This window comes from Apodemus sylvaticus, chromosome 4 (genome assembly GCF_947179515.1).
Source record: "Apodemus sylvaticus chromosome 4, mApoSyl1.1, whole genome shotgun sequence".
In the NCBI taxonomy this organism is placed as follows: domain Eukaryota; kingdom Metazoa; phylum Chordata; class Mammalia; order Rodentia; family Muridae; genus Apodemus; species Apodemus sylvaticus.
The window spans coordinates 78,705,585-78,727,980 of record NC_067475.1 but is presented as its reverse complement, the minus strand read 5'-3'; the positions used below and the strand labels follow the sequence as shown (position 1 = coordinate 78,727,980).

Genomic DNA, 22,396 nt, shown 5'->3' with positions numbered 1-22,396 from the left:
AAGAGGACAGGGATTTATTCGAATGAAGGACTTCAACCATTTTAGGGGGTGGTATTGAGACAAGTGTCTCTGGTTGTGCAGAACTCTACGTATTATGTCTGTAGGTTGGCCTCCAACTCACAGATATCTGTCCAGCTTTCAGTGGAGGACTTAGAAACCGAAGTTGACTTGTCGGGGCTGGAGAGGTGGCTTAGTGGTTAAGCTCACTTGTTCTTGCAGAGGACCAGGATTTGGTTCCAAGCACTCACCTGGATCCATGACTCCAGGCCTAGGGGATTCAGTGTCCTCTTCTGACATCCATGGTTATTCCATGCATGTAGTGCATATACATATTTATACACATAAAAAACATGTAATTAAGAAAGAAAACACCCTAAGGGCTGGAGGGATGGCTCAGTGGTTGAGAGAACATACTGACTCAGAGGACTGAATTTCGATTCCCAGCACCAGGCCACTCAGAATTCTTGTATCCTTTTCTAGCCCCAGGGAAACTGACACAGCAGACCTCTTGAGAGAGCATATTTAATACATATATGATGTACAGTAACACAGTCACGCAAGATTTAAAGTAAATGTTTTTGTTGTTTTTTTGAGACAGGGTTTCTCTGTATAGCCCTGGCTGTCCTGGAACTCACTCTGTAGACCAGGCTGGCCTCGAAGTCAGAAATCCTCCTGCCTCTGCCTCCCAAGTGCCGGGATTACAGGCGTGCGCCACCACTGCCTGGCTTCAGGCATAGTTTTTGTCTTGTACTCTTAGCACTTGGGAGGTTGAGGAAGGAGGATTCGAATTTAAGGCTAGCCTGGACAACATGAGACCTTATCTCAAAATATCAAAACGAAGGTCTGCTGTTTCCTGCCAGCTGCTGTAGACAGGACAGGGATGAGTGTGTGTGGGTCCACTGGAGAGCCTGGCAGACTAACTCAGCTGCCACTCAGGACCAACATCCACTTCATCTATGGAGTAAACGAAGGAGTGCGTCCTGCAGAACCACAGCAGAAGGACCTCCATGACTGTGAGCAACCATAGGATATCTGAGAGTGTCTCAGGGAGGGCCCTGTACTGGTGTAGCCACTGCCAGAGGGCTCAAACCAGGCCACAGACTCACTGCAAAAACCATTTGCATATAAAGCTGGGTTAAAAAAAATGCCATGATGACACACTGCAGCTTCCAATGCCACTGCAACAGAGTGTGTGATGGAGAGGCAGGAAGACAGTGGAGCTAAGCCACAAGTGCAGGCAAAGCCGGAGATTCGACAGTCGTGATGGGTGTGAGAGGCTGTGGTTGAGAGGGGCGAGTCTTTACCCTACTGGGTGGGCAGAATGCTGTACAAAGCCTCAACAAGCTATTCAGCCACATGATCGCCCCAGCTCCAAACAGCGACATGTTCAAGACGAAGAACCGTCCATTTACTGGACTGGACCTCTTGATAGACCTCCATGGGCCATGCTTCCCCCAGAGGCCCTGCTGGTTAGTGGCCTGTGCTTTGGCAGTGAACCATGTTGATAACTGTGGACTGTCCTGACAACCAGAAACCAGGTAAAGGTCCTTGGTACGTGCTGACATGGGAGACAGGACATTTTTGGTTTGTGCTATTGCCAGAAACCATGTGGAAACCTGGGATCCACATCCCCACTGGCTGTGAAGAGCCAGGAAGCAGCTCTGGTAGTGTTCTTATGTCTGCAGGCACACGTTTGGGAAAGGAACACAGAAGGTTTCTGTGATAATCCGAACCCAATTAAAAAGGTGTGGAGGTGTAGTTCTCCACATCTGAGGGCTTCTGGAGGAGGGCAGTGCAGATGCAAAAAGACTCAGCTTCCCTTGGGGCCTGGACACAGGCGTTTGACCATGCTCCACTGAGTATAAACACAAAACGGGCTTTTTTTCCCTTGCAGGATGGGATGTGGGGTGAACATGGGAGGATTGGAAGGTGGGGGCAATCAGGATGCATGATGAGAGATTCCCAAGTAATCAATACATGAGAATACTATATGGGTGGTGGTGATGCACACATTTAATCACAGCACTTGGGAGGCAGAGGCAGGTGAATTTTGAGGCCAGCCTGGTCTAAAGAGTGAGCTCCAGGATAGATAGCTAGGGCTACACAGAAAACCTGTCTCAAAGGAACAAACAAAACCCAACAAAATATTATGCTAAAAAACAAAATGAAGCAGCCTTTCCCCTGTCAGACATGTGTGGAAGGCTGTAAGGTGCCTGGCATTACTATAAAAGATGTCAACCAGTTTCAGAGCTCTTGCATCCTTCCTCAAGAAGTCTGGGAAACTCAAAGTCCTTGAACCGGTGGACAGTCAGGCTGGCCAGGCAGCCAGAACCCGCCCTCTTCCACACAATAAGAGAAACAGCGACAGGTTCAGCCACTTCTGTGGAGGCCAACAGTGTGGTCCGGGGGACCCTCCAAGCCCCAGAGGTGCTGGCAAGTGGGAAAGGAGCAGGGTGCTCACTGCAAGACATCTCAAGGACAGAAAGATCTAGACAGGCATGCTGGGCAGACGGCTGCTACCAGCAAGCAGCATTAGGACAAAGGAAGCAGAGTTAATAAATCACCTCATTCGTTAACCAAACATGAAATAACCAAAAGGTGGAAAACTTAAGCAGCTGGCACACCAGTGAGCGATCATCTTGACTAGATCATGAGGTGAGAAAATCCAAACCACATCTGGGCAGGGGGAGCCACACCTTGTACTCATAGTCCACTTCAAAGTCCAGAGAAGAAAGCTTCTGATTTTTGTCTGCTGGCCCTCACTCTCGCTGCTGCAGGATACATTCACTGCTATTAGAACACACTTCCAGTGCAGACTGAACATCAACTTTGTGGGCTTAATAGCTACAAGATTCCTGGCCTTTCCATCAGGAGATAGCCATTGTTGGACGAACCAGGCCACACAGACACACACACACACACACACACACTTTTATTTTTGAGATAGGGTTTCTCTGTGTGGATCTGGCTGTCCTGGAACAAGTGCTGTAAAGCAGGCTAGCCAGAAATTAGAGGCTGAGTGGCCTCTGCCTACCCAGTGCATTACCACGCCTGACTTTATAAGTAAATACATTTATAATCTATTAAATAAATCCACCATATGGCTTCTCCAGATACCTGATTCGCACTTGGACCCTGTACAGGCAGGCTCGCCAGAGCAGTGCGAGGAGAGAAGGCAGAAGAGCTCGCAGATCCCTGACCAGCTCCAGGCTGCAATTGTAATATTTAAGCTCAACAAAATCTGCCTCAAAAAACACAGTAAAGTAAAATGGAAATTACAGATTCTTTGGAAAGTAGGTTGGATGGTGTTTTTCTGGGCCAAACATGTGAAGGAACATTTAGCTGAAGCAGACACAGGTGAAAGACTAAGGCAGACTCGTGAAGGAACTGAAGCAGACACAGGAGAGGATGTTCTGCTAAAGCAAGCACATGAAAGGACACGTGATGAAGGAGTCTTTGCTAACACTGCCCATGTATTGGTCCGTCTTACACTGTGTAGTCGAGCTGCATTTGTTAGGAGTCCAGAGGGAGAAATGAATCAAACACCAGGCGGGGTGTGTGCTGTGGTCTCTTGCTGCTCCTGTGGACTCGGGCTGATTGGCAGGGATGTCAGCGGAGGCAGGAACATTGCTGAAGCAAGCCCGTGGAGGACACCCGCTTGGTTTGGAAGGTATAAATAGGACTTGACAACGATGGAGGCTGAGCCAGGCTTGCTTACCTCTGTAACTCTAGCAGTGCAGCTCTTCTGGGCCTCCAATCTGTTTCCCGGGAGCGGCACAGTCGAGAACCTCTCCTGACATTCTCCGGGTTCCTCCAGCTGACCCACGCCGAGGCTGAGGCTTGGCTGTCTCTGCTAGGTAGAGCCACTGCTGCTGATGGGGACTGCTGGTGTATCTGTGAAGTGTTTACAGGCTGCCCCCGCTGACCAGTGAACTGAACTGCTGATTTCCTGACAAGAAAGACGGGCGTTGCTCCAAAGACCCTTCCTAACAAGTCTGTTCCCTGGTATCCTTTCTTCCCCACTAGCTCTGGTGGCGGTAGGCCAAAGGGGAGGTTAAAGTGCTTAAGAACCACCATGCTTAAGAACAGGGGTTTGGAGAAAAATAACGTTACAGTTACAGCAGAGTGTGACTGAGGGAGACCATGGATGTTGGTCTTTGGCTTCACACACACGGCATCCTACTGCTGAAGTAAACCTGCCCAAACTAACCAAAGTAAAGGTCTGCGTTGAGTCACTTATGAAACAATGACGACACTCTTTGTCTTGAAACAGCTCTCTTTGGTTCTTCAGGAACTATGTAGATGAGGCTGGCCTTGAACTCCTCCTTCTAAGCACCCAGAAAGGCAATTCTTGATTAGGACTGGGCCTTACAATGTGATAAGCTTCCCAAGGCCATATGGTATCACTTCTCAAGTTCATTTGCTGGTGCGGACCAGGTTTGCAATAAACTACTTAACAGCAGCACACTCTGTGGTGTGTGGGCGCATCCCCCATGAGCCAGAACAAACACAGGCCGCAGAGGATGCTCAGGGGAGACAGCTCAGGGCCCCACTCTGCGGTGTTGTACAGAGGGACAGAGTGCGGGGCAATGCCTTCAGTGCCATGATGTGCTACTTATTGTGTTTCAAATTATGAGTTGGCATTTAGTGAAAAAACTAGAAACGTGGCGGGGTGTACTGGAAAATGGTAACACTCAGGAGGCTGAGGCTGGACTGGGCTAGCCTGGACAACCTCAGGAACACCTGTGGTCCTACCTGAAAAGACAGCAAAAGGCTCCATGGCTCATAGCAGGGGGCTGTCAGTCAGGGTCAGTGTGGAAGCGGAGGCGCCAGGAGATACCTAAGATAGCTTACAGGATGGGGTCGCTCAGCAGAGAGCGTTGCCAAGCAGGGGCAGGACCCTAGGACCCACCCCAGCACTGTGTGCTCATGTCACACAAGGAAATATTGTTGCACTAACAGCCTTTCCAGTTAGTGATCTCTTGTAGAACAGACACTGAGTCCTTGGAGACAGGATTACAACACAGCGGGTGTTTAGGTTCTCAGGGGAAATTCTTCAAATAAAGCAATAACAGTAACATCCAAGACAGGAAGGAACTGGCTGGCAGTGACCAGTGTAGATGGGATCCTGGATCCTCACTGGGCGTGGCACCTCTATCTAACCTAAGTACCTAGGTGGAGGAGGGAGGAGTTTAAGACGATTCTTGCCAATCTACTAGGTTCTGGTCAGTCTGGGCTACATGAGATTTGGTTTCAGAAAAGAAAGCTAACCATAAAAATCTTCCCCTTTAATCTCCGGCAGCAGCCGAGGTGTGGTAGTTTCCTGGGGCCAGTGAGACGGTCACGGCGTTTGCTGTGTCACTTGCAAGCTCGACAATGTTTGTCCTCCCAAACCCACATGAACATAGGAGAGGGCTGGCATCACAGCCATGTCCTGACCTCCGGATGTGCCAAACAACGATACAAGTAAAATGTCCATTTGGATTTGAGTGACGGTGTCTTCACTGCTGTCAGGCGTCTACACAGATACCCTTCTAACTGCAGTAGTGCTGATGCGCTACATACCAGGGCTGCTCTGTGACTGTGAGGCAAGGGGCTGGCCACACCATCAGCCAGGACCCGGCTGGAGCACCAACCACAGACATTCTGTGGAATCAAGAAAGTACAAACAGGAATCGCGAAGTTACCTGCCTGAGAGAATTTGGTTGTGAATCTCGGACTCCTGATTTGAATCAAGATTTGAATCCAGAACTAGTAATTTCTGTAGAACTGAGTTTCTTCAGATGCCAACAAACTAAACGCCTGAGAAATTGAGTCTGGCCAGTGTCAGAACTTTCCTTGTTGTAAATCTAATACAGCACTCAGAAGCGGATCTACTTTATTTACTTATTTATTTATTTTTTTGTTTTGTTTTTTGAGACAGGGTTTCTCTGTGTAGCCCTGGCTGTCCTGGGACTCACTCTGTAGACCAGGCTGGCCTCGAACTCAGAAATCCGCCTGCCTCCGCCTCCCAGAGTGCCGGGATTACAGGCGTGGGCCACCATCGCCTGGTGGCAGATCTACTTTAATGTCAAAACACTAACAGAAAACTGGTGTCAGTCGTAGGACAACGAACGTCCTATTGTCACATGTCCATCAGTGCAGGTCAGGGTGCTGAGCCTGGAACCTTGGGACTTCCTCACGTGAGGAGTGAAGGCGCTTGCGGTCTTCCTGGCACCCTGTACTGCGCATGCTCACAGTGCGGCGCAGAGCCGCTCCAGCTGCCCAGGGTTGCAGTTACTCAGGAACCTCAGCTCCTTCCTCCCTTCTTCTGTTGAAGCTAAAATGGAACCAAACACGAACACATCAGAAGCTTGCCAGGCCCGAGCGTGACCCCTGAACCAACCCGAGACCGCACTCCTGCACCTTCGGCTCGCCATGCCACCGCTGCACTTACTGATCAGAGCCGAGCTCTGAGGACCTAGGCAGGGGCTTCACACCCAACTATTATCTGCGCCCAGGTCTCAGGCAGCCCAGCGTCAACTGGGAGCACAGGCAGTCATCACTGGTGGGACCACATCCAGTCATTACAGGCTCTTCTTGTTCAAGAGAAGGAGCACTTTACTTTGTCTATATCTTTTGTACATCCTGGGTGACAGCCAGAACGTTTGCAATGCCAAGCCATCAGATCTGGCATTGAGGGTTAAGAGCTTCTGGAGCCCGGTGTGGCAGTACGTGCTGAGCTCAGGAGCCTCAGATAGAGGGCTTCGCGTGGGAGATAGGCATGGGGACACAGCGAGACAGGTGCTGCCTTAAAAACCAAAGGAAAGCCGGTGGCGGTGGCGCACGCCTATAATCCCAGCACTCTGGGAGGCAGAGGCAGGTGGATTTCTGAGTTCGAGGTCAGCCTGGTCTACAGAGTGAGTTCCAGGATAGCCAGGGCTACAAAGAGAAACCCTGTCTCGAAAAAAACTAAATCCAAAAACAAAAACAAAACAAAACAAAAACAAACAAACAAACAAACAAAAAACCAAAGGAAAAGGGAAAAAGTTACTAATTCCCGAGCCTGAGTGCAGGGGCGGCCAGGATCCGGTCTGGGGCCAGCCACCTACAGTGTCAAAGTCTTTAATAGTAGCTCACAGGAGCTGGAAGCTGGCTCTGCGCTTAAAGCACTTTTTGCAAAGGACCCACACCCAGCACCCACCCGGTGGCTTCACCACCTCCTCAAACACCAGCACATGTGGTTCAGACACACATGAAGGCAAGAATTAAAAAAAAAAAAAAGAGTAGAGCACGGATGATCCTTGCCTCTGGCCAGGGCTCATGCTGCCTAAAAAAATAAATGACCGAATGAATGAACACACGAATGAATGAATGAATGAATGAATCAAGTAGCACACCAGGCGCGTGCGCGTGCCGTGAGAACGGCAGCAGCGCAGACCTGTGGAAGCAATCCAGTGGCTTCCTCTGTAGCACCAACGCTGTAGCCATCTTCCAGCCCCATGTGTACATTCTCCTGTTCTATAGGTCACTGCTGAGGAGGGTGAGCGCCTGGCACGGTCTGAGGAGGCAGCGCACGCCACAAATCATGCACCGAGTGCTTGGGTCCACAGCTGCTGGTTCTATTTTGGGAGGCTCTGAGAACTTGTAGGTTTCAGGCTCTGCAAAAGGATCAGGTGTCTATGGGAGTGTCCTTCCTTGTCTCTGCCCACTTGTTATGATGTGAACACCCTCTGCTCATGGTGCCAAGATGTACCACTTTCTTATAGGTCCTGGAACATGGACTCAAGAGGCCATGACTGACCCTTCTGGGTCTGGGAGCCCAAGTAAGCTACAGGCAGCAGGTCACAGAGGCGCACAGGTGCCCGGTGGGGGGCTCAGCAGATGATGCCAAGGGCAGCCTGGCATGCAAAATGGTGACACGACTGACCTTTCTCATGCTGAAGCCAGTTGTTCTCCAAGTAATACTGAAAGGAACTTTCAAATTCCTTTGGATTATAGTTGGGAATGAGGATGGGAAGAAAAGGCTCTAGGGCATTAAATCCTTCCTGGAGACAAAAAGGATAAAGGATGCACAGAGTTAGTGGAGAGCAGAGCACAGAGACTGCCGGCATTGGGGATGGGCCTTTTCTTCCCTCTGTTCTACAACCACTTGCTCTCCTACTCGCCCCCCGCCCCCAGCTTTCTGCCTCACCCAGGACTGTATACACATACCTAGTACCAGAATTAGCCTTGGGCTAATGGATCAGTGAGAAAAGCCTGGTGACTAGAGGTTGATCAGGTCCCCATGGTCAGACTATTCTCTGACCTCCATACATGTGGTAGTGTGCATGTATGCACATATGTGTATGTAGTAGATGAATAAATGTATTAATCTTGGAGAACAATGTGTTTCTGTGCAGGAACATGTCAAGTGTGAATGTAGGTGCCCACAGAGACCAGAAGAGGGTGGTTTATGCGCCACTTATTCTGGGGACTCCTAAACTTAAGTTCTCTGCAAGAGCAATGCAGAATTGCTCTTGCTACTGAGCCATCTCTTCAAACCCCCCCAAATTAATTTATTTCTAAAGGTGCCTAGTGATGCTTTTTTTTTGTTGTTGTTTTTTTGATTTGTTTTTTTCGAGACAGGGTTTCTCTGTATAGCCCTGGCTGTCCTGGAACTCACTCTGTAGACCAGACTGGCCTCGAACACAGAAATCCACCTGCCTCTGACTCTCAGAGTGCTGGGATTACAGGCGTGCGCCACCACCGCCCGGCCCTAGTGATGCTTCTATTGCTATGAATATTATATTTAACAAGGAGATAATGAGTGTAGGGGTCTTGGCATTGCCACAGAAACCACCAACTCATGATCAGTCTGGGATATGTATCTGTCTCAAAACAAAAGCAAAATAAACCAACTAAAACCATAAAATAATAAGGAGGAAAGCAGCACAAGTTTTACACTCACTAATTAAGAATCTATAGTTGGTTGGGGTGCCCAGTGCACACTAATCCCAGAGCTTGGGAGGCCAAGATGGGGGAAGGGCATCTCTGTGAGTTTGAGGCCTGCCTGATCTACACAGGGAATTCCAAGGCAGCCAGAGACACAGTAAGTCCTGGCTCAGCGCTTCCACATCCATACTGTGGCTGGGGAGTTGCTCCGAGGCAGAGGGCTGGTCTAGCACGCACTAGAGCTAGGATTTAGTTGTTGACAATCACTAAAGCAGTAAACAGTAAGACTTCCCCAAACAAACTCACCATGCAGCCCAGAAACAGTTGTATCAGAGAGAAAACAGATATTTCTATTCATGTTACTATTAATGCAACTTTCAAAAATGTGAAAGCTGACATTTCTTGAAATGAGGTGAAGAGTATACAGGATATGAATTTCTGTGAAATTATGACAAAACAAAATGATTTTTAAAAAGACACGGGGGACTGGAGAGCTGGCTCAGTTTTTAAGGGCACTTGTCTGAATCTTAGCACCCATATGGTAGCTCACAACCATCCACACTTCCAGTCCCAAGGGACATACACGTATTCAGACAAACATCCAAGAGGTAAAATAAAATGAATAAATCTCAAAAAGAAAATTTAAGAGACACAAGGCTGGTGAGAGGCTTCAGCAGGAAGAGGCATGTGCTAGCAAGCCTGTGGCCTCTGTTAGCATGCCAGAGCCCACACATCCTGTTCTCTACTGTGATCTCCACACACATGCTGCGGCATGGGAACCCCCGACAACAGTAAATAAGAGAGAGACAGTCTCTTAGATCAGTGGTTCTCAACCTTCCTAACACTGCGACCCTTTAATATAGTTCATGTTGTGCTGACCCCAACCATAAAATAGATTTGTTGCTACTTCATAACTGTAAGTTTGCTGCTGTTATGAATCGTAACGTAACAGCTGATATGCAGGACATCTGATGTGTGAACCTCCCCCCCCCAAAAGGAGTTTCAACCCAGGCTGAGAACTGCTGTTGTAGACAGAACGGTTACTCTAAGGGAAGCCAACTTCGCCAGGCTGTGACCTGTCCCAGCAGCTCATGCGGCAAATAGGCTGTTCTGGATGTAAAGAGAGACCCAGTTTGGCTTAAGCTCAACACGATTGCACCTCCATGCTGAAAAAAAGAAAAAGAGTTGAATTTTAAAAAGATGAAAATAAGAGACACGGCACACAGTTGTCTGTAGACGTTCTCATGACAGTGTCATGACAGTGTGGTTGAGCATAATTAACTGGCAAGATCTAGTTACTAGTTCTAGATCTGGCTCTGAGAATTAATTACTGCAAGGTCTTATACTTTCTATTTGCAATGTTGTCTGCAATTCCTGCACTCCTAGTACTTAAGCAATTGAATGAAGCAGAAGAGTTCCAATCCGAGGCAGCGTGAGTTCTAAGCCAGCCTGAGTTACAGCATAAACTCATCATATCTCGCTTGAGTATGCCTTACATCCCCGCCCCCAGGAGGCAGATCTCTAGGAGCTCCACCGCAGCCAGGACTACACGTGAGTGAGCATGCCTCAAATAAAAATTACTATCTTAAACAAACAAACAAGCAAACAAACAATCAAGAGAGACAAGGACAGACAGACAGACACCCCCTCTCCCCCAGTGTGCAGGCTCTGTTGGTACAGAACGCCCTGCTGGGCCGCTCTGCACAGCTGCAATGATACAGAAGACAAAGGAGCAGTAAGAAGACGCACGTGGTCCCTGCACGTCCACCAAGCACTCACCCAGTCATTCTTCACCATCTTCCTTAGATTGTGGACGAGGGAGAGCTCCTCTGGGCCAATCTACACATCGTCAACAGGTGAGTGAACATGTTATGACTTTTCTGACTGTTTACCTAAGAAAACTGACTTGACAATGATTTTTAAAAAAGATTTTAACTGCTGTAATTGTAGTACTTCCTCAGGAATAAGAGGGGGGGGAGGGAGAGGAAGAAGCAGGTAGGAGGAGAGGTCAATTGTACCAAGTGCACCCTCCTCCCTGCCACCTCTGACCTCTGGAGACCAGGGCTCCCTTGAAAGCACAGCACTTAGAGGCAGGAGGAAGCGGAGCTGCGGAGTTTCCCTGCTCTCCTCTTTCTGACACGCTCCTTGCTTTGCCAAGCATGGTAGAGCAGGCAGCATCGTGTGCTGAGCAGTTTTTTGTCAACTCGACACAGCCAGGGGTGTTTGGGGAAGAGCAAACATTAGGAAATGCCGCCATCTTGGTTAGTGGGTGACAGAGGCGAGGGGGGCATCCCACGGGGACAGGTGTGCCATCCACACACAGACCAGAAAACAAACTGAGCAGGTAAGGCGGGACGAGCCGCTCAGTGCCACTCCTCCAGGCCCTTGCGCCAGTTACTGTCTTCAGGTTTCCGGCCTTCCTTCCCACCCTGCCTTCCTGCCATGGGCTGCTGTGATGTGACTCTGTCCCTTTGCTTTCTAAGTCACTTTGGGTCAGGGTGCTTTACCAGAGCAATGGAAAGCCAACTAAGACACAGCCCTTTCTCGTTTGAAGCTAGTTCTCTGTGTATCTCCTCCTTGCTTCTGCAGTGCTGGAGACGGAGCCTGGGGTGTCATCTATACTACCCATGCATGCAGTGCACATGCTGCATTCCAGCTGCACTGCTGCCTTTACAACTCACTATTCTATTTTATTGTCGTTAAAGGCTTATTTATTTATATTTTATGTGTTTGTCCTGAATGCACGCATGTGCCACGGGAGACCCTGGAGGCAGTGATAGCCTCCACCGCCTGCCACGACCCACCACCGCCTGCCACGACCCACCACCGACCCACCACCGCCTGCCACGACCCACCACCGCCACCGCCTGCCACGACCCACCACCGCCACCGTCTGCCACGACCCACCACCGCCTGCCACGACCCACCACCGCCACCGTCTGCCACGACCCACCACCGCCTGCCACGACCCACCACCGCCACCGCCTGCCACGACCCACCACCGCCTGCCACGACCCACCACCGCCTGCCACGACCCACCACCGCCTGCCACGACCCACCACCGCCTGCCACGACCCACCACTGCCACCGCCTGCCACGACCCACCACCGCCTGCCACGACCCACCACCGCCACCGCCTGCCACGACCCACCACCGCCACCGCCTGCCACGACCCACCACCGCCTGCCACGACCCACCACCGCCTGCCATGACCCACCACCGCCTGCCATGACCCACCACCGCCTGCCACTATCCACCACCGCCTGCCATGACCCACCACCGCCTGCCACGACCCACCACCGCCTGCCACTATCCACCACTGCCTGCCACGACCCACCACCGCCTGCCACTATCCACCACCGCCTGCCACGACCCACCACCGCCTGCCACGATCCATGCCTGGCGGCACAGCCAGCTCAGCCTGTGCTCTTATTCAGTCGCCTATGGCTCTACCTCCATGCAAAGCAAACCCTCTGTGGGTCCCACAGAGAGCCTCAGACCCTGTCCAGGACACAATCAGAGAAAACCAAACATTCTTACCAAGGTTCTGTCTTCTCTTTTTAGCGTGGTCCTTCCCCAGAGGGCATTGACTCCGTCCACAGCCACCAGGAGGTGAAAGAGCCCGAGGGCGCTCTGAGTCTTCAGCTCCTTCAGCACAACCCCAACTGCGTCAGTGGCGTTCCTCACTCGGGTCAGGCCCTGTGGGGAGAGGCAGAACTGTACCGCCGCCCTCTCTGGGTAGGAGTCGGTGTAACTGGTGTTTTGGTGTTTCTTGTACCTGTTCGACAACTTCTCCCAGAGGACTGCCTTTCTCAGTGCTTTCTCTCTTATTCCAAACATACTTCTCTTGAACTTTTATCTAAATGGAAAAAACAAAATAAAATAAAACAGGCTGTTCGCTTAGGCCTAAGCCGTCCCAATCAGGAAGGCACAGGGGTCAGCTGAACCACAGGAAGTGCAGTGCAGAAATGAAAGACTTCTAACCTCCTCCTGGAGCTGAGTGAGGGGTCGGGGAGGGTAAGTGCTCTTTCCCCAAACTACACCCATGTATTAGCACTCACATTTTCAAAATTACACTTATGTATCTGTGTATGTGTATGCATATATGTGAGGGTGCATGTGAGCTATGATGCAGGGGTGGAGGTCACAGACAACTTGCCCTCTGTGCGAACCCATGGCATCCACCTCAGGCTATGAGGTACGGTGATAAGGGCTTCATCGGCAGTGCCATGGTCATAGTGGTAAGGCCTAGTGTAGAGCTCACTCCAAGACGACTTGGCTTTCCTGGGTGAGGCAGAAGGACTGTAAGTTTATGGCTAGCCTGGGGTGCATGGTAGATTCAGAGCCAGCCCACTCTACATAGCAAATGAATAAATCAAAACTGGAGTGAGTAATTTTACTCTCACATTCTGGTTTATCTGGAGGAAAACCTTTGTGTTGTGAAAGATTCAAGGTTTGCTCAGGAACAGTAAAGATCAGTCTAGACTTTGACTTTAGTAGCCAGTAAGCAAACAGCTCTCTGCAGCCACCTCCTTAACACCAGCACATTTTAAGGCATGAGCCCACTGTGAGCCAAAGTATGAAAGGGACACAAAACGGTGCATCCGTTCCCGACTACAGCGCCAGCTCTACAGTATGAAAGGGATACAAAACGGTGCATCCGCTCCTCAAGGGGCAAAGAAGACAACATCTTCCCTGTCAGTGCAAAGGTCATCTCATGTGGAATTCCCGAAGCCAGTCACCTGACTCAGGAAGCGCTCGTTGGTAGTTTTGAAATTCTTTAACCAGGTAGAGGCCTCCAAGGGTTGATCAAAGCGCTGTTTGTTGTAAGTGGACTGTAGAAGCTCCCGGCAGTTTTTCACCCAAAGATGAGCTAAAAATGGATAAGAAAACAAATTAGGAATTGCTGGAGAAACTTGAGATACTGTATGCTTTTTGTTTTTGTTTTTTTTTCCCTTTTGGATTTGATTTTTTCGAGACAGGGTTTCTCTGTATAGCCCTGGCTGTCCTGGAACTCACTCTGTAGACCAGGCTGGCCTCCAACTCAGAAATCCGCCTGCTTCTGTGCAGGGATTACTGCCAGAGTACTGGGATTACAGGCGTGCGCCACCACCGCCCGGCTGTATTTATTTATTTTTTTTTGTAAAAAAAGAATTGATATCTTTCATTTTGTATTCTGGATGCATTGACAAGAGGTGCTGGGTGAGTTTGTTCTGGAGGTTCAGATGTCATGAATAGCCAGGCCGATGCTTTGAACTGAACCCGGTTCTTTGCAAGAGCAGTCAGTATTGCCAGGCGGTGGTGGCGCATGCCTGTAATCCCAGCACTTGGGAGACAGAGGCAGGCAGATTTCTGAGTTGGAGGCCAGCCTGGTCTACAGACTGAGTTCTAGGACAGCCAGGGCTACACAGAGAAACCCTGTCTCAGAAAAATAAAAGGAGGAAAAAAAAAAAAGCAGTCAGTGCTGACTATTTAAATTACGAGAAACATTAAAAAAACTAAATGAACATATTTTCTGTTGTGTGTTGGTACCGGGGACCTACCCTCTATATTCTTATTTTGTTTATTTTTTGGGGGGGAGGGTTGGATTTTTTTTTTTTTTCGGAGACAGGGTTTCTCTGTATAGCCCTGGCTGTCCTGGAACTCACTCTGTAGACCAGGCTGGCCTCCAACTCAGAAATCCGCCTGCCTCTGCCTCCCAGAGTACTGGGATTACAGGTGTGCGCCACCACTGCCGGGCCCCTCTATATTCTTGACCTTAGAGTGAACATTACATTGTAATCAGTACATAAGATAGTGGGCTGCTGTTTCTGCTTACTGCTAATTTTTAAAGGCAAATTAGAAAATGTGGGTATTGGGGCTAAAGAGATAGCTCAGCAGTTAAGAGCACTGCCTGCTCTTCTAGAGGTCCTGAGTTCAATTCCCAGCAACCACATGGTGGTTCACAACCATTTGTAATGAGATCTGATGCCCTCTTCTGGTGTGTGTCTGAAGATGGCTACAGTGTACTTATATAAAGAAAAATAAATAAATATTAAAAAAAAAAAAAAAGAAAAAGAAAAAAAGAAAAAGAAAAAGAAAAAAGAAAATGTGGATATTTAAACTTTGAACAAAAGAGGATATAATGCAAAGCATGAGGATTCAAATCTATACTGAACAACTCTTAAAGTGTCACGGAATACTGCAGATACTGAAAATAGTAACTGACAAAAACCAAAATCTGAAGTGGTATGTGTCTGCAGCTAACCCTTGGGAGGCTGAGGCAGGAGTGGGTGTGTTTCAGTTCAGGAATTCAGAGTCAGCAAGGGTAGTACAGTAAGGCCACTGTCTCCTAAGCAGTCACAGTGCTGCACACAGCAAGGCGACTGCCTGACAGAGAAGACAGACAGGAAGTCCTTACCATCTGGGATATGCAGAATCAGCCAGTCATGTTTTGCACAGAAATGAACAGCATGGCAGAGACTGAGGGTCTTTCCTGTCCCCTTCTCCCCATCTGAAGTATATGTTAAAGAAAACATCCGAAGCAACATGTTTCCTATCAACAGCATTTCTCGCCCACATGTGTTGGGATAAGTGTGTTCAATCACAGCACTCAGGAGAGGCAGAAGCAGGCAGAGCTGGTTAAGTTTGAAGCCAGCCAGAGCTACATAGCATGAGCTTGTTTTACAAAAGCCCCAAACCCAAAGGCAAAACGAACAGCATTTCCTTTTCTCAAATGAGGGGAGATCACAGGACTTAAGAGGCCCAGGTGTGCTGGAAAGGATACAGAGAAGATACCGCACAGCTGGATGAGCAAAGTTGGTATTTTTCAGGTAGCCCAGAAGCTCGAGAGCTGGCTTCCTGACCATCAGACAAGCTTCACCAAAAGTCTTCACCTAAGCAAACAGGAGAAGGAAGGTGGGCATGGACCTCCTAGTCATTCTATGCACGTGTACACTAATCGACACACGGCAAGCTAGATCCCTAAACTCATCTGTATCCAGGTCTGAGAACTTGGGTTAAATCTGAAAACCAACCCATGCATATTTTAGTTGATATCTCAGGTATACTGTTTCACATCAAGAAACATAAATAGCTAGCTTCTGATGCTTCTTCTTTGTTTATGTTTTATTCTTGACGATGAGAATGAAAGCCATGCCAGGCCAACGGATGCAAGCACCCTTCTACTCCGCTAGAGCCCAGAGCCAGTGCTTTTATATAAAGACCTCTCCCTTCCAGACAAACTGAACTGGTGCCCTGCTTCCAACCCTAACAAAAATTTTAATGACAATATTGGTATTGTCTAGAAGTTAATTCCTTTCTTTTCTCTTCTTTTGCTTTTTTGTGACAGGGTTTCTCTGTGCAGGCCCGGCTGTCCTGGATCTCACTCTGTAGACTGAGCTGGCCTGCCTCTGTCCCAGCTGCTGGGATGGAAGGGGTGTGCCACCACTGTCCAGCTCGCTTCCTTTCGATTATTAGTCCTTCATCAATCAGACAACTTGCTTGCTGCTAAGCCTGATGTCCTGAGTGTGATTTCTAGAATGACAAGGTGGAGAGAACCAATTCCCCCGTTGTCCTCACATCCACACATAAGGTGGCAAGTGCCCCCACCTCTGACAATAAAAAAAAAAAAAAAAAATCAAATGAACACCTTGAGAAAAATGCTTTATTTCTAGGACCTCGTGTGGTGGTAAATACCTCTTATACCAGCACTATAGAAGCTGAGACAGGAGGATTGCTACAAATTGGAGGCTAGCCAAGATAACATAGTAATACCCTTTCGAGGACATAGACCCCACAACAATACCAACCACCCAAACAAAAACAAAATTCAACCCCCCCAGTCAACCCCCTTCTTAAAAACAAGAGCAACAATGCAAAGAAAAGAAGGGTCGGGGCAGTGCAGGCAGTAAAGACTCCAGTAGGAGAACCATAAAATATCTGGGCACAGGAATGTGCTCGTAGCCCACGGTAGGGAGGTGGGTGCCTGAGGCTCTGTCACCTGCCAGTGGCTTATCAGCAAGGGCCAGGACCCAGTCCTGGTTAAAAAAGGAAATGGGGAGGGGGAACTAGCTGCAGAGATGCTAGTTAGTTAAGAGTGGCTGGCTGTTCTTCCGGAGGTACCAGGTTTGATTCCTAGCACCTAAGTGTCCGCTCACAACTGTCTATAACTCCAGTTCCTGAGGATCCTGCACCCACTTCTAGACTCTTCTGGCACTGAAATCATGTGACACACAGGCAAACATGAAGACAAAACACCCACAGACAGGGGAAAAAAAGCTAGTAAAACATGGATTGTCTCTTGAGGAAGGACACTTCGGTCTGATGTCAGGTTTCTATACATATGCCCATATGTACACCTGCACATACTATATACATACATACATACATACAAACACACTATGCATAGTATTTAGAAAATCATTACCATTTAGCTCAGAAATAATTTTTCCTCTCTCTCTTTCTCTCTCTCTCTCTCTCTCTAACACACACACACACACACACAAGATCTCATGAAGGCAAGGATGATAGGCTGACAGGTCTATCTCCAAACATGAGGTTTTCGATTTGGATCTCACGCTGTATGTAACCCAGGCTGGTCCATTACTCACCATGCAGTCCAAACTGGTCCCAAACTTGAAACAATCCTTCCACTGTTGCTCTTAAGCACTGGGTATCTGTCCATATACCTACCTTGAATTCACTTAGAATAATTATCTGAATGCCAAGACTTCTGGAAACTTGCTCAGTAACTCAAGTACTGATTATAAAAGAATGCTTTCCTGGCTCCGAAGTATACTTAAGTGGCTAATAAAAGATATATTCTAACTGTGGTGTTTACGAGTCCTTAGCTGATTTCTGATTTTCAGAAATGCCAAAGCCTCTACTCCTTCCATTTAACCCTTTCCCCTGCCATCTGCACACCGTACTTTGGGCACCCTTGTTCTGCTTCTGTGGGGTACCTGCAGCATGTATCGAGGAGGCAGGCCATGAGGAAACACTGTCTTCAGGTCCTGGATGGGGATGCTGTAGTGCTGGCCCTCATGCTGCTCCCCGTGCTTAGCCTGGAATACACACAAGCAGGAACGAGAGGTCACCAGGATCCAAACTTTGAAAAGCAGCTAGTGGGGTGTGGTTATCCCAGCACACAAAAGCTGAAGCAGGAGAATTATCTTGAATTACAGGCCAGCCTAGGCTATAAAGACCTAGCATCAATAAACAAACAAAATAAAAATCATATTAAGCCTAACACCACATCATAACAGCTAACCACCACCACCAGCACACTGAGCACATATTGCCTGCAGAGGCCACAGCCTGGGCAAGCAGTAACATCTGCTAGCAGGGAAAGGATTCCTTTTGTGTGATATGGTTTTGCTGTATAGCTCAGGCTGAACTTCTGTCAGCCTTGCTGCTGTAGCTTCCAGACTGCTGAGATTACACATGTGTGCCACCAGACCAGGCTTTTCATTTAAAACATTGGGTGTTGGAATAGAAGACAGTTCTCATGAGTAAACACACCTTTTGCCAACCTTAACAATCTAAGTTCAAAACTTGACCCACATGATAGGAGATAAATTTCCAAAACTTGTTCTTTGATCTCCACATAACACAGGCAGAAATCCACAACGAATATATATCTAATAAAGTTAGTGGCCTGATGAAAATTAGTTGTTCAGAAACAACCGCTGATGGGGATAGATAGTTTTAGCTACCTGGATTCTCTTACGCTATGAAGAGATGCTCTAGTCATGTGATAAGAGTTGCATGATGCTGTTTCCATGGAAACCCTAGAGGACTTGAAAATAGCACTGAATAACACTTTAGTGACTTCATTAATTTATTTTATTTTATTTTGCATTTGTGAGAATGGGTGAATGCTAAGGACAAAAGTTAAACAGGCCTGCATGAATTATGTTTTGGTGGAGGGTAGTTTTTTACATTTGTACGTATCCACTGCCATGGCCACATTAGGATGGAAAGAATGAGTTTGGGGCAGCACAGGATGGGGGGGGAGAAGCACAGACCACAGAACTGATTTTACTTGTAGGAGATGGCACCAGCACTGGGCATGAGGGAAAAGTACTCAGCCTGTCAGGGTTTAAACTCAAAGGAGGAACAGTCTTGCTGACAAGACACCAAGAAATTGCTTAGAAAGACTATGGTGCCACACTTCTGACTACTAGAAAACAGTGTTGGGATTAAAGGCATGCACCACCACCCGTGACAAATCCGAATACTCCTCATCAAGGGCTATCCTACAAGCTCCCCCCACCCCCAACCCTAGATGCTTGTTTACAGCAGGGCTGAAGAACCAAGACAAGTACTCATTTGAGGAAAGCTTGGCCCCAACTATAAGACATAATTCCTGAGAAACTATTCTCAGAAGGAATTGAATTTAGCCAATTTGTTTGTTTTGGAAAGAAGTCTATCTACATAGCCCTGGATGCTCTGGGACTCAGTATGTAAAAGAGGTTGGCCTTGAATTCAGAAATGCATCTGTTTCTGCTCCGATGAAAGGTATATAGTAAATTTTAGCACTCTCACACAGATCTTCCCTTGGTGCTCTGTGGTGTTGTAAAAATATAAAGTACAAAGTTAGTCCAACTTCCTTCTAATGTGATCTTAATAATGAATTCACCTAGTGCCAAGAATCTTGCTGAATTAAAAATTGACTAAAGACAGGAACATATGGATGGTGCAGAATACTTGGTCACACTGGGAACTCCAAGATTGTGTTAATTAATGCAAAAGCCTGTTCTTAGTTGTATTGCTCAGCCTTAGCACAGAACTTTAATTCAAGAGCTTTCTGCTTGAATATTATAAATATGAATAAATAAAGTCAACCACAGGTCAAAAGGTGGAGCAAGTAACTAGCTGACAGGGAGGGAATATAGGATTATTAAGAAAAAAACCCAAAGAGAATAAGTGGGAATCCGGAGGATGGATAGAGATACCACAAGAAGTAGGAAGGAGGGACATTTGGCTTGAAAGAGATCTTTCTGAGACAGCAAGACAGAGGAGCACTGCTTCTGGGAGGCCAGCTGAGGAGGCAGGCCAGCGGGGCTCTCGGCCTCTCTGAGCTAGCAAGCTCTCACCCCAGCGTCTGGCTCCTGAGACTTCATAGGTAAAATCAAGCAATTGAGATTCCTTAAAAACAACATATGAAAACCAGTATCCTGATACGTAAAAGGAATATATGGCAACACAAGTTATAATCTCTGAAACCCACCCATGTCAGCAACTTACCGGGTCACTGTCACTGGTGCGGGAAACAGCTCTGGGACGCTCAGCTGGAACCTGGCTGTTCTGAGGTGCTTGGACACTCACGTGCAAAAAACACCGAGGGTTCAACTACAAAAGAAAATGCTTTAGTGTTCTGGAATCATCTGGTTTTTCAATGCTGAGGATCTAAGCTATGTCTCTATCAGGGAATCATGACACTAAAATATGTTTTAGTTCTTTTTTTTCTTTTTCTTTTTTTCTTTTGGTTTGGTTTTTCGAGACAGGGTTTCTGTGTGTAGCTCTTGGCTGTCCCGGAACTCACTCTGTAGACCAGGCTGGCCTCAAACTCAGAAATCTAGCTGCCTCTGCCTTCCAAGCACTGGGATTAAAGGCGTGCACTAGCACTGCCCCGCTTTATGTTTTAGTTCTATATAGAATGGATCTCTACTAATAATTCACTAAATCCAGCCCCATTATTCATCCTCTGAATCTGTTTCAGCATGTGTACACTGGGGGGTCTGTCTTACAACGGAAACCAACCTGTCAGTGCAGCCTCTGCTCCGCTAATGTTTGTGTGGAGCTACGGTCTGATTACCAAGGCCAGACTGGCCTCACACTCCTGGCACTCTTGTCCCAGCTTCCCAGGCACTAAGATTAGTGTATCGGCTGAACCTTCTCTCCTAGCCAAACTTTTGTTTTTTTGAGCTAAGGTCTTGGTTAGTTGCCCAGGCTGGCCTTGAATTCTGGGCGGAGTCTCCACATTTGAGTAACTGGAAACCTATTAGGGCAGGCAAACCTATGTGCAGCTTAGGAAATGCATTTAATGCACATCCCATTATTCTGCAGGGTTCCTGTAGCACAGGAGTCTCCACTATCAGGCTGAAATGATTCCAGTTACGAGTTTAGGGTATTAGTGCAATGTGCTAAACCTCTTTAGCATGAGGTTTTGTTTCTTGCTCACAGGATGGATGTGTCTGGCCACCTCTGCTTCCACAGTGCTGGGAGTAAAGGAGACAGTTACAAACACCCTTTAATTACTTTTCTCCCATTCCTTTCATTGTCAAGGTCTGCCTTGTGTCTAGACTTGGAGATCTGGTTGCTTCTGCCTCATGCCGGGCCTTGCTAGCTATGACCAGCACAATAAAAATCTTTCATTAGTGACTTGAAATAAGGGAGTATATAAAGTGTCCAGCTAAGTGAAAACTAGGTAACTATACTCAGAAACTTCTGGAATGGGGGTGAGGGATACAGATGATATTTCAGGAGATAAATATGAGAAAAATGCTAAGAAAATTTCTCAAATTAGCAGGGCACAAGGGTCATGTCTATAACATCAGCACTCAGTGGGATCAGGTGTCCAAGTCCTGCTTGGGCTCCACAAGACACTTCCTTTTTTTATTTGGATTTGTTTTTTTTGAGACAGGGTTTCTCTGTGTAGCCCTGACTGACCTGGAACTCACTCTGTAGACCAGGCTGGCCTCGAACTCAGAAATCCACCTGCCTCTGCCTCCCAGAGTGCTGGGATTACAGGTGTGCGCTGCCACCACTTGGCCACGAGACACTTCCTAAAGGAAAAACTCCCTCCAGTGAGCATAAAGACAGCAAGCCTTCCACAGAGGCCAAATGATCCCAGTTAAGAGTTTAGGGTCGGAATTCAGAAGGAACAGCAGGGGAGCTGAGAGAAATGGGAGCTCACAGCTCCAGGGCGAACTGCCAGATGCCAGAGAGTGGTGAGAGCTGTGAGCAGACACAAGCCCTTTCTGCCCCAAACTGGTCTTGTTTTATGGGCTTAATCACAGTATGAGACACACCAACTAACATGATGCCCAAGACTGACTCTAGAACCCTCTACTCTTTCCAGTACCTTTTGTTTTCATTAAAAATCATTTTTAGCTGGGTGGTGGTGGCGCACGCCTGTAATCCCAGCACTCTGGGAGGCAGAGGCAGGCGGATTTCTGAGTTTGAGGCCAGCCTGGTCTACAGAGTGAGTTCCAGGACAGCCAGGGCTACACAGAGAAACCCTGTCTCAAAAAAAACCAAATTAAAAAAAATCATTTTTATTTTATTTTTTTAGATAGGGACTTACTTCTAGGTAGCCTGGAACTCACTATGCAGGCCAGGCTAGTCTTGAATTCACAGAAATCCAACTGTCTCTACCTTAACATAAAATGTTTAAAAACATACATTTATTTGTGTTTGTATGGAAGTGTACATGCCAATGTATACACGTGGAAATCAAAGAACAACCAGGGAAAGGTCCTGTCTCTATCCATCATGT

At 47.7% G+C, this 22,396-nt stretch overlaps 1 protein-coding gene across 5 annotated transcripts in view; it reads right to left on the bottom strand.

Moving 5' to 3' along the window:
- Positions 1–5,267: 5,267 nt before the first annotated feature.
- Positions 5,268–22,396, bottom strand: part of Dap3 (death associated protein 3) — a 31,009-nt gene continuing 13,880 nt past the window's right edge. For all 5 annotated transcript variants that reach the window (XM_052180092.1, XM_052180090.1, XM_052180089.1 and 2 more), the window contains 11 exons: positions 20,143–20,247; positions 17,856–17,957; positions 15,680–15,788; positions 15,314–15,406; positions 13,656–13,786; positions 12,692–12,772; positions 12,454–12,612; positions 10,693–10,752; positions 9,990–10,079; positions 7,910–8,027; positions 5,268–6,319 (listed from right to left, as the gene is read on the bottom strand). In XM_052180092.1, coding sequence (XP_052036052.1) covers positions 6,234–6,319; positions 7,910–8,027; positions 9,990–10,079; positions 10,693–10,752; positions 12,454–12,612; positions 12,692–12,772; positions 13,656–13,786; positions 15,314–15,406; positions 15,680–15,788; positions 17,856–17,957; positions 20,143–20,247 — 1,134 coding nt within the window. In that variant the 3' untranslated portion in view covers positions 5,268–6,233. The remainder of the gene's footprint in view (positions 6,320–7,909; positions 8,028–9,989; positions 10,080–10,692; positions 10,753–12,453; positions 12,613–12,691; positions 12,773–13,655; positions 13,787–15,313; positions 15,407–15,679; positions 15,789–17,855; positions 17,958–20,142; positions 20,248–22,396) is intronic.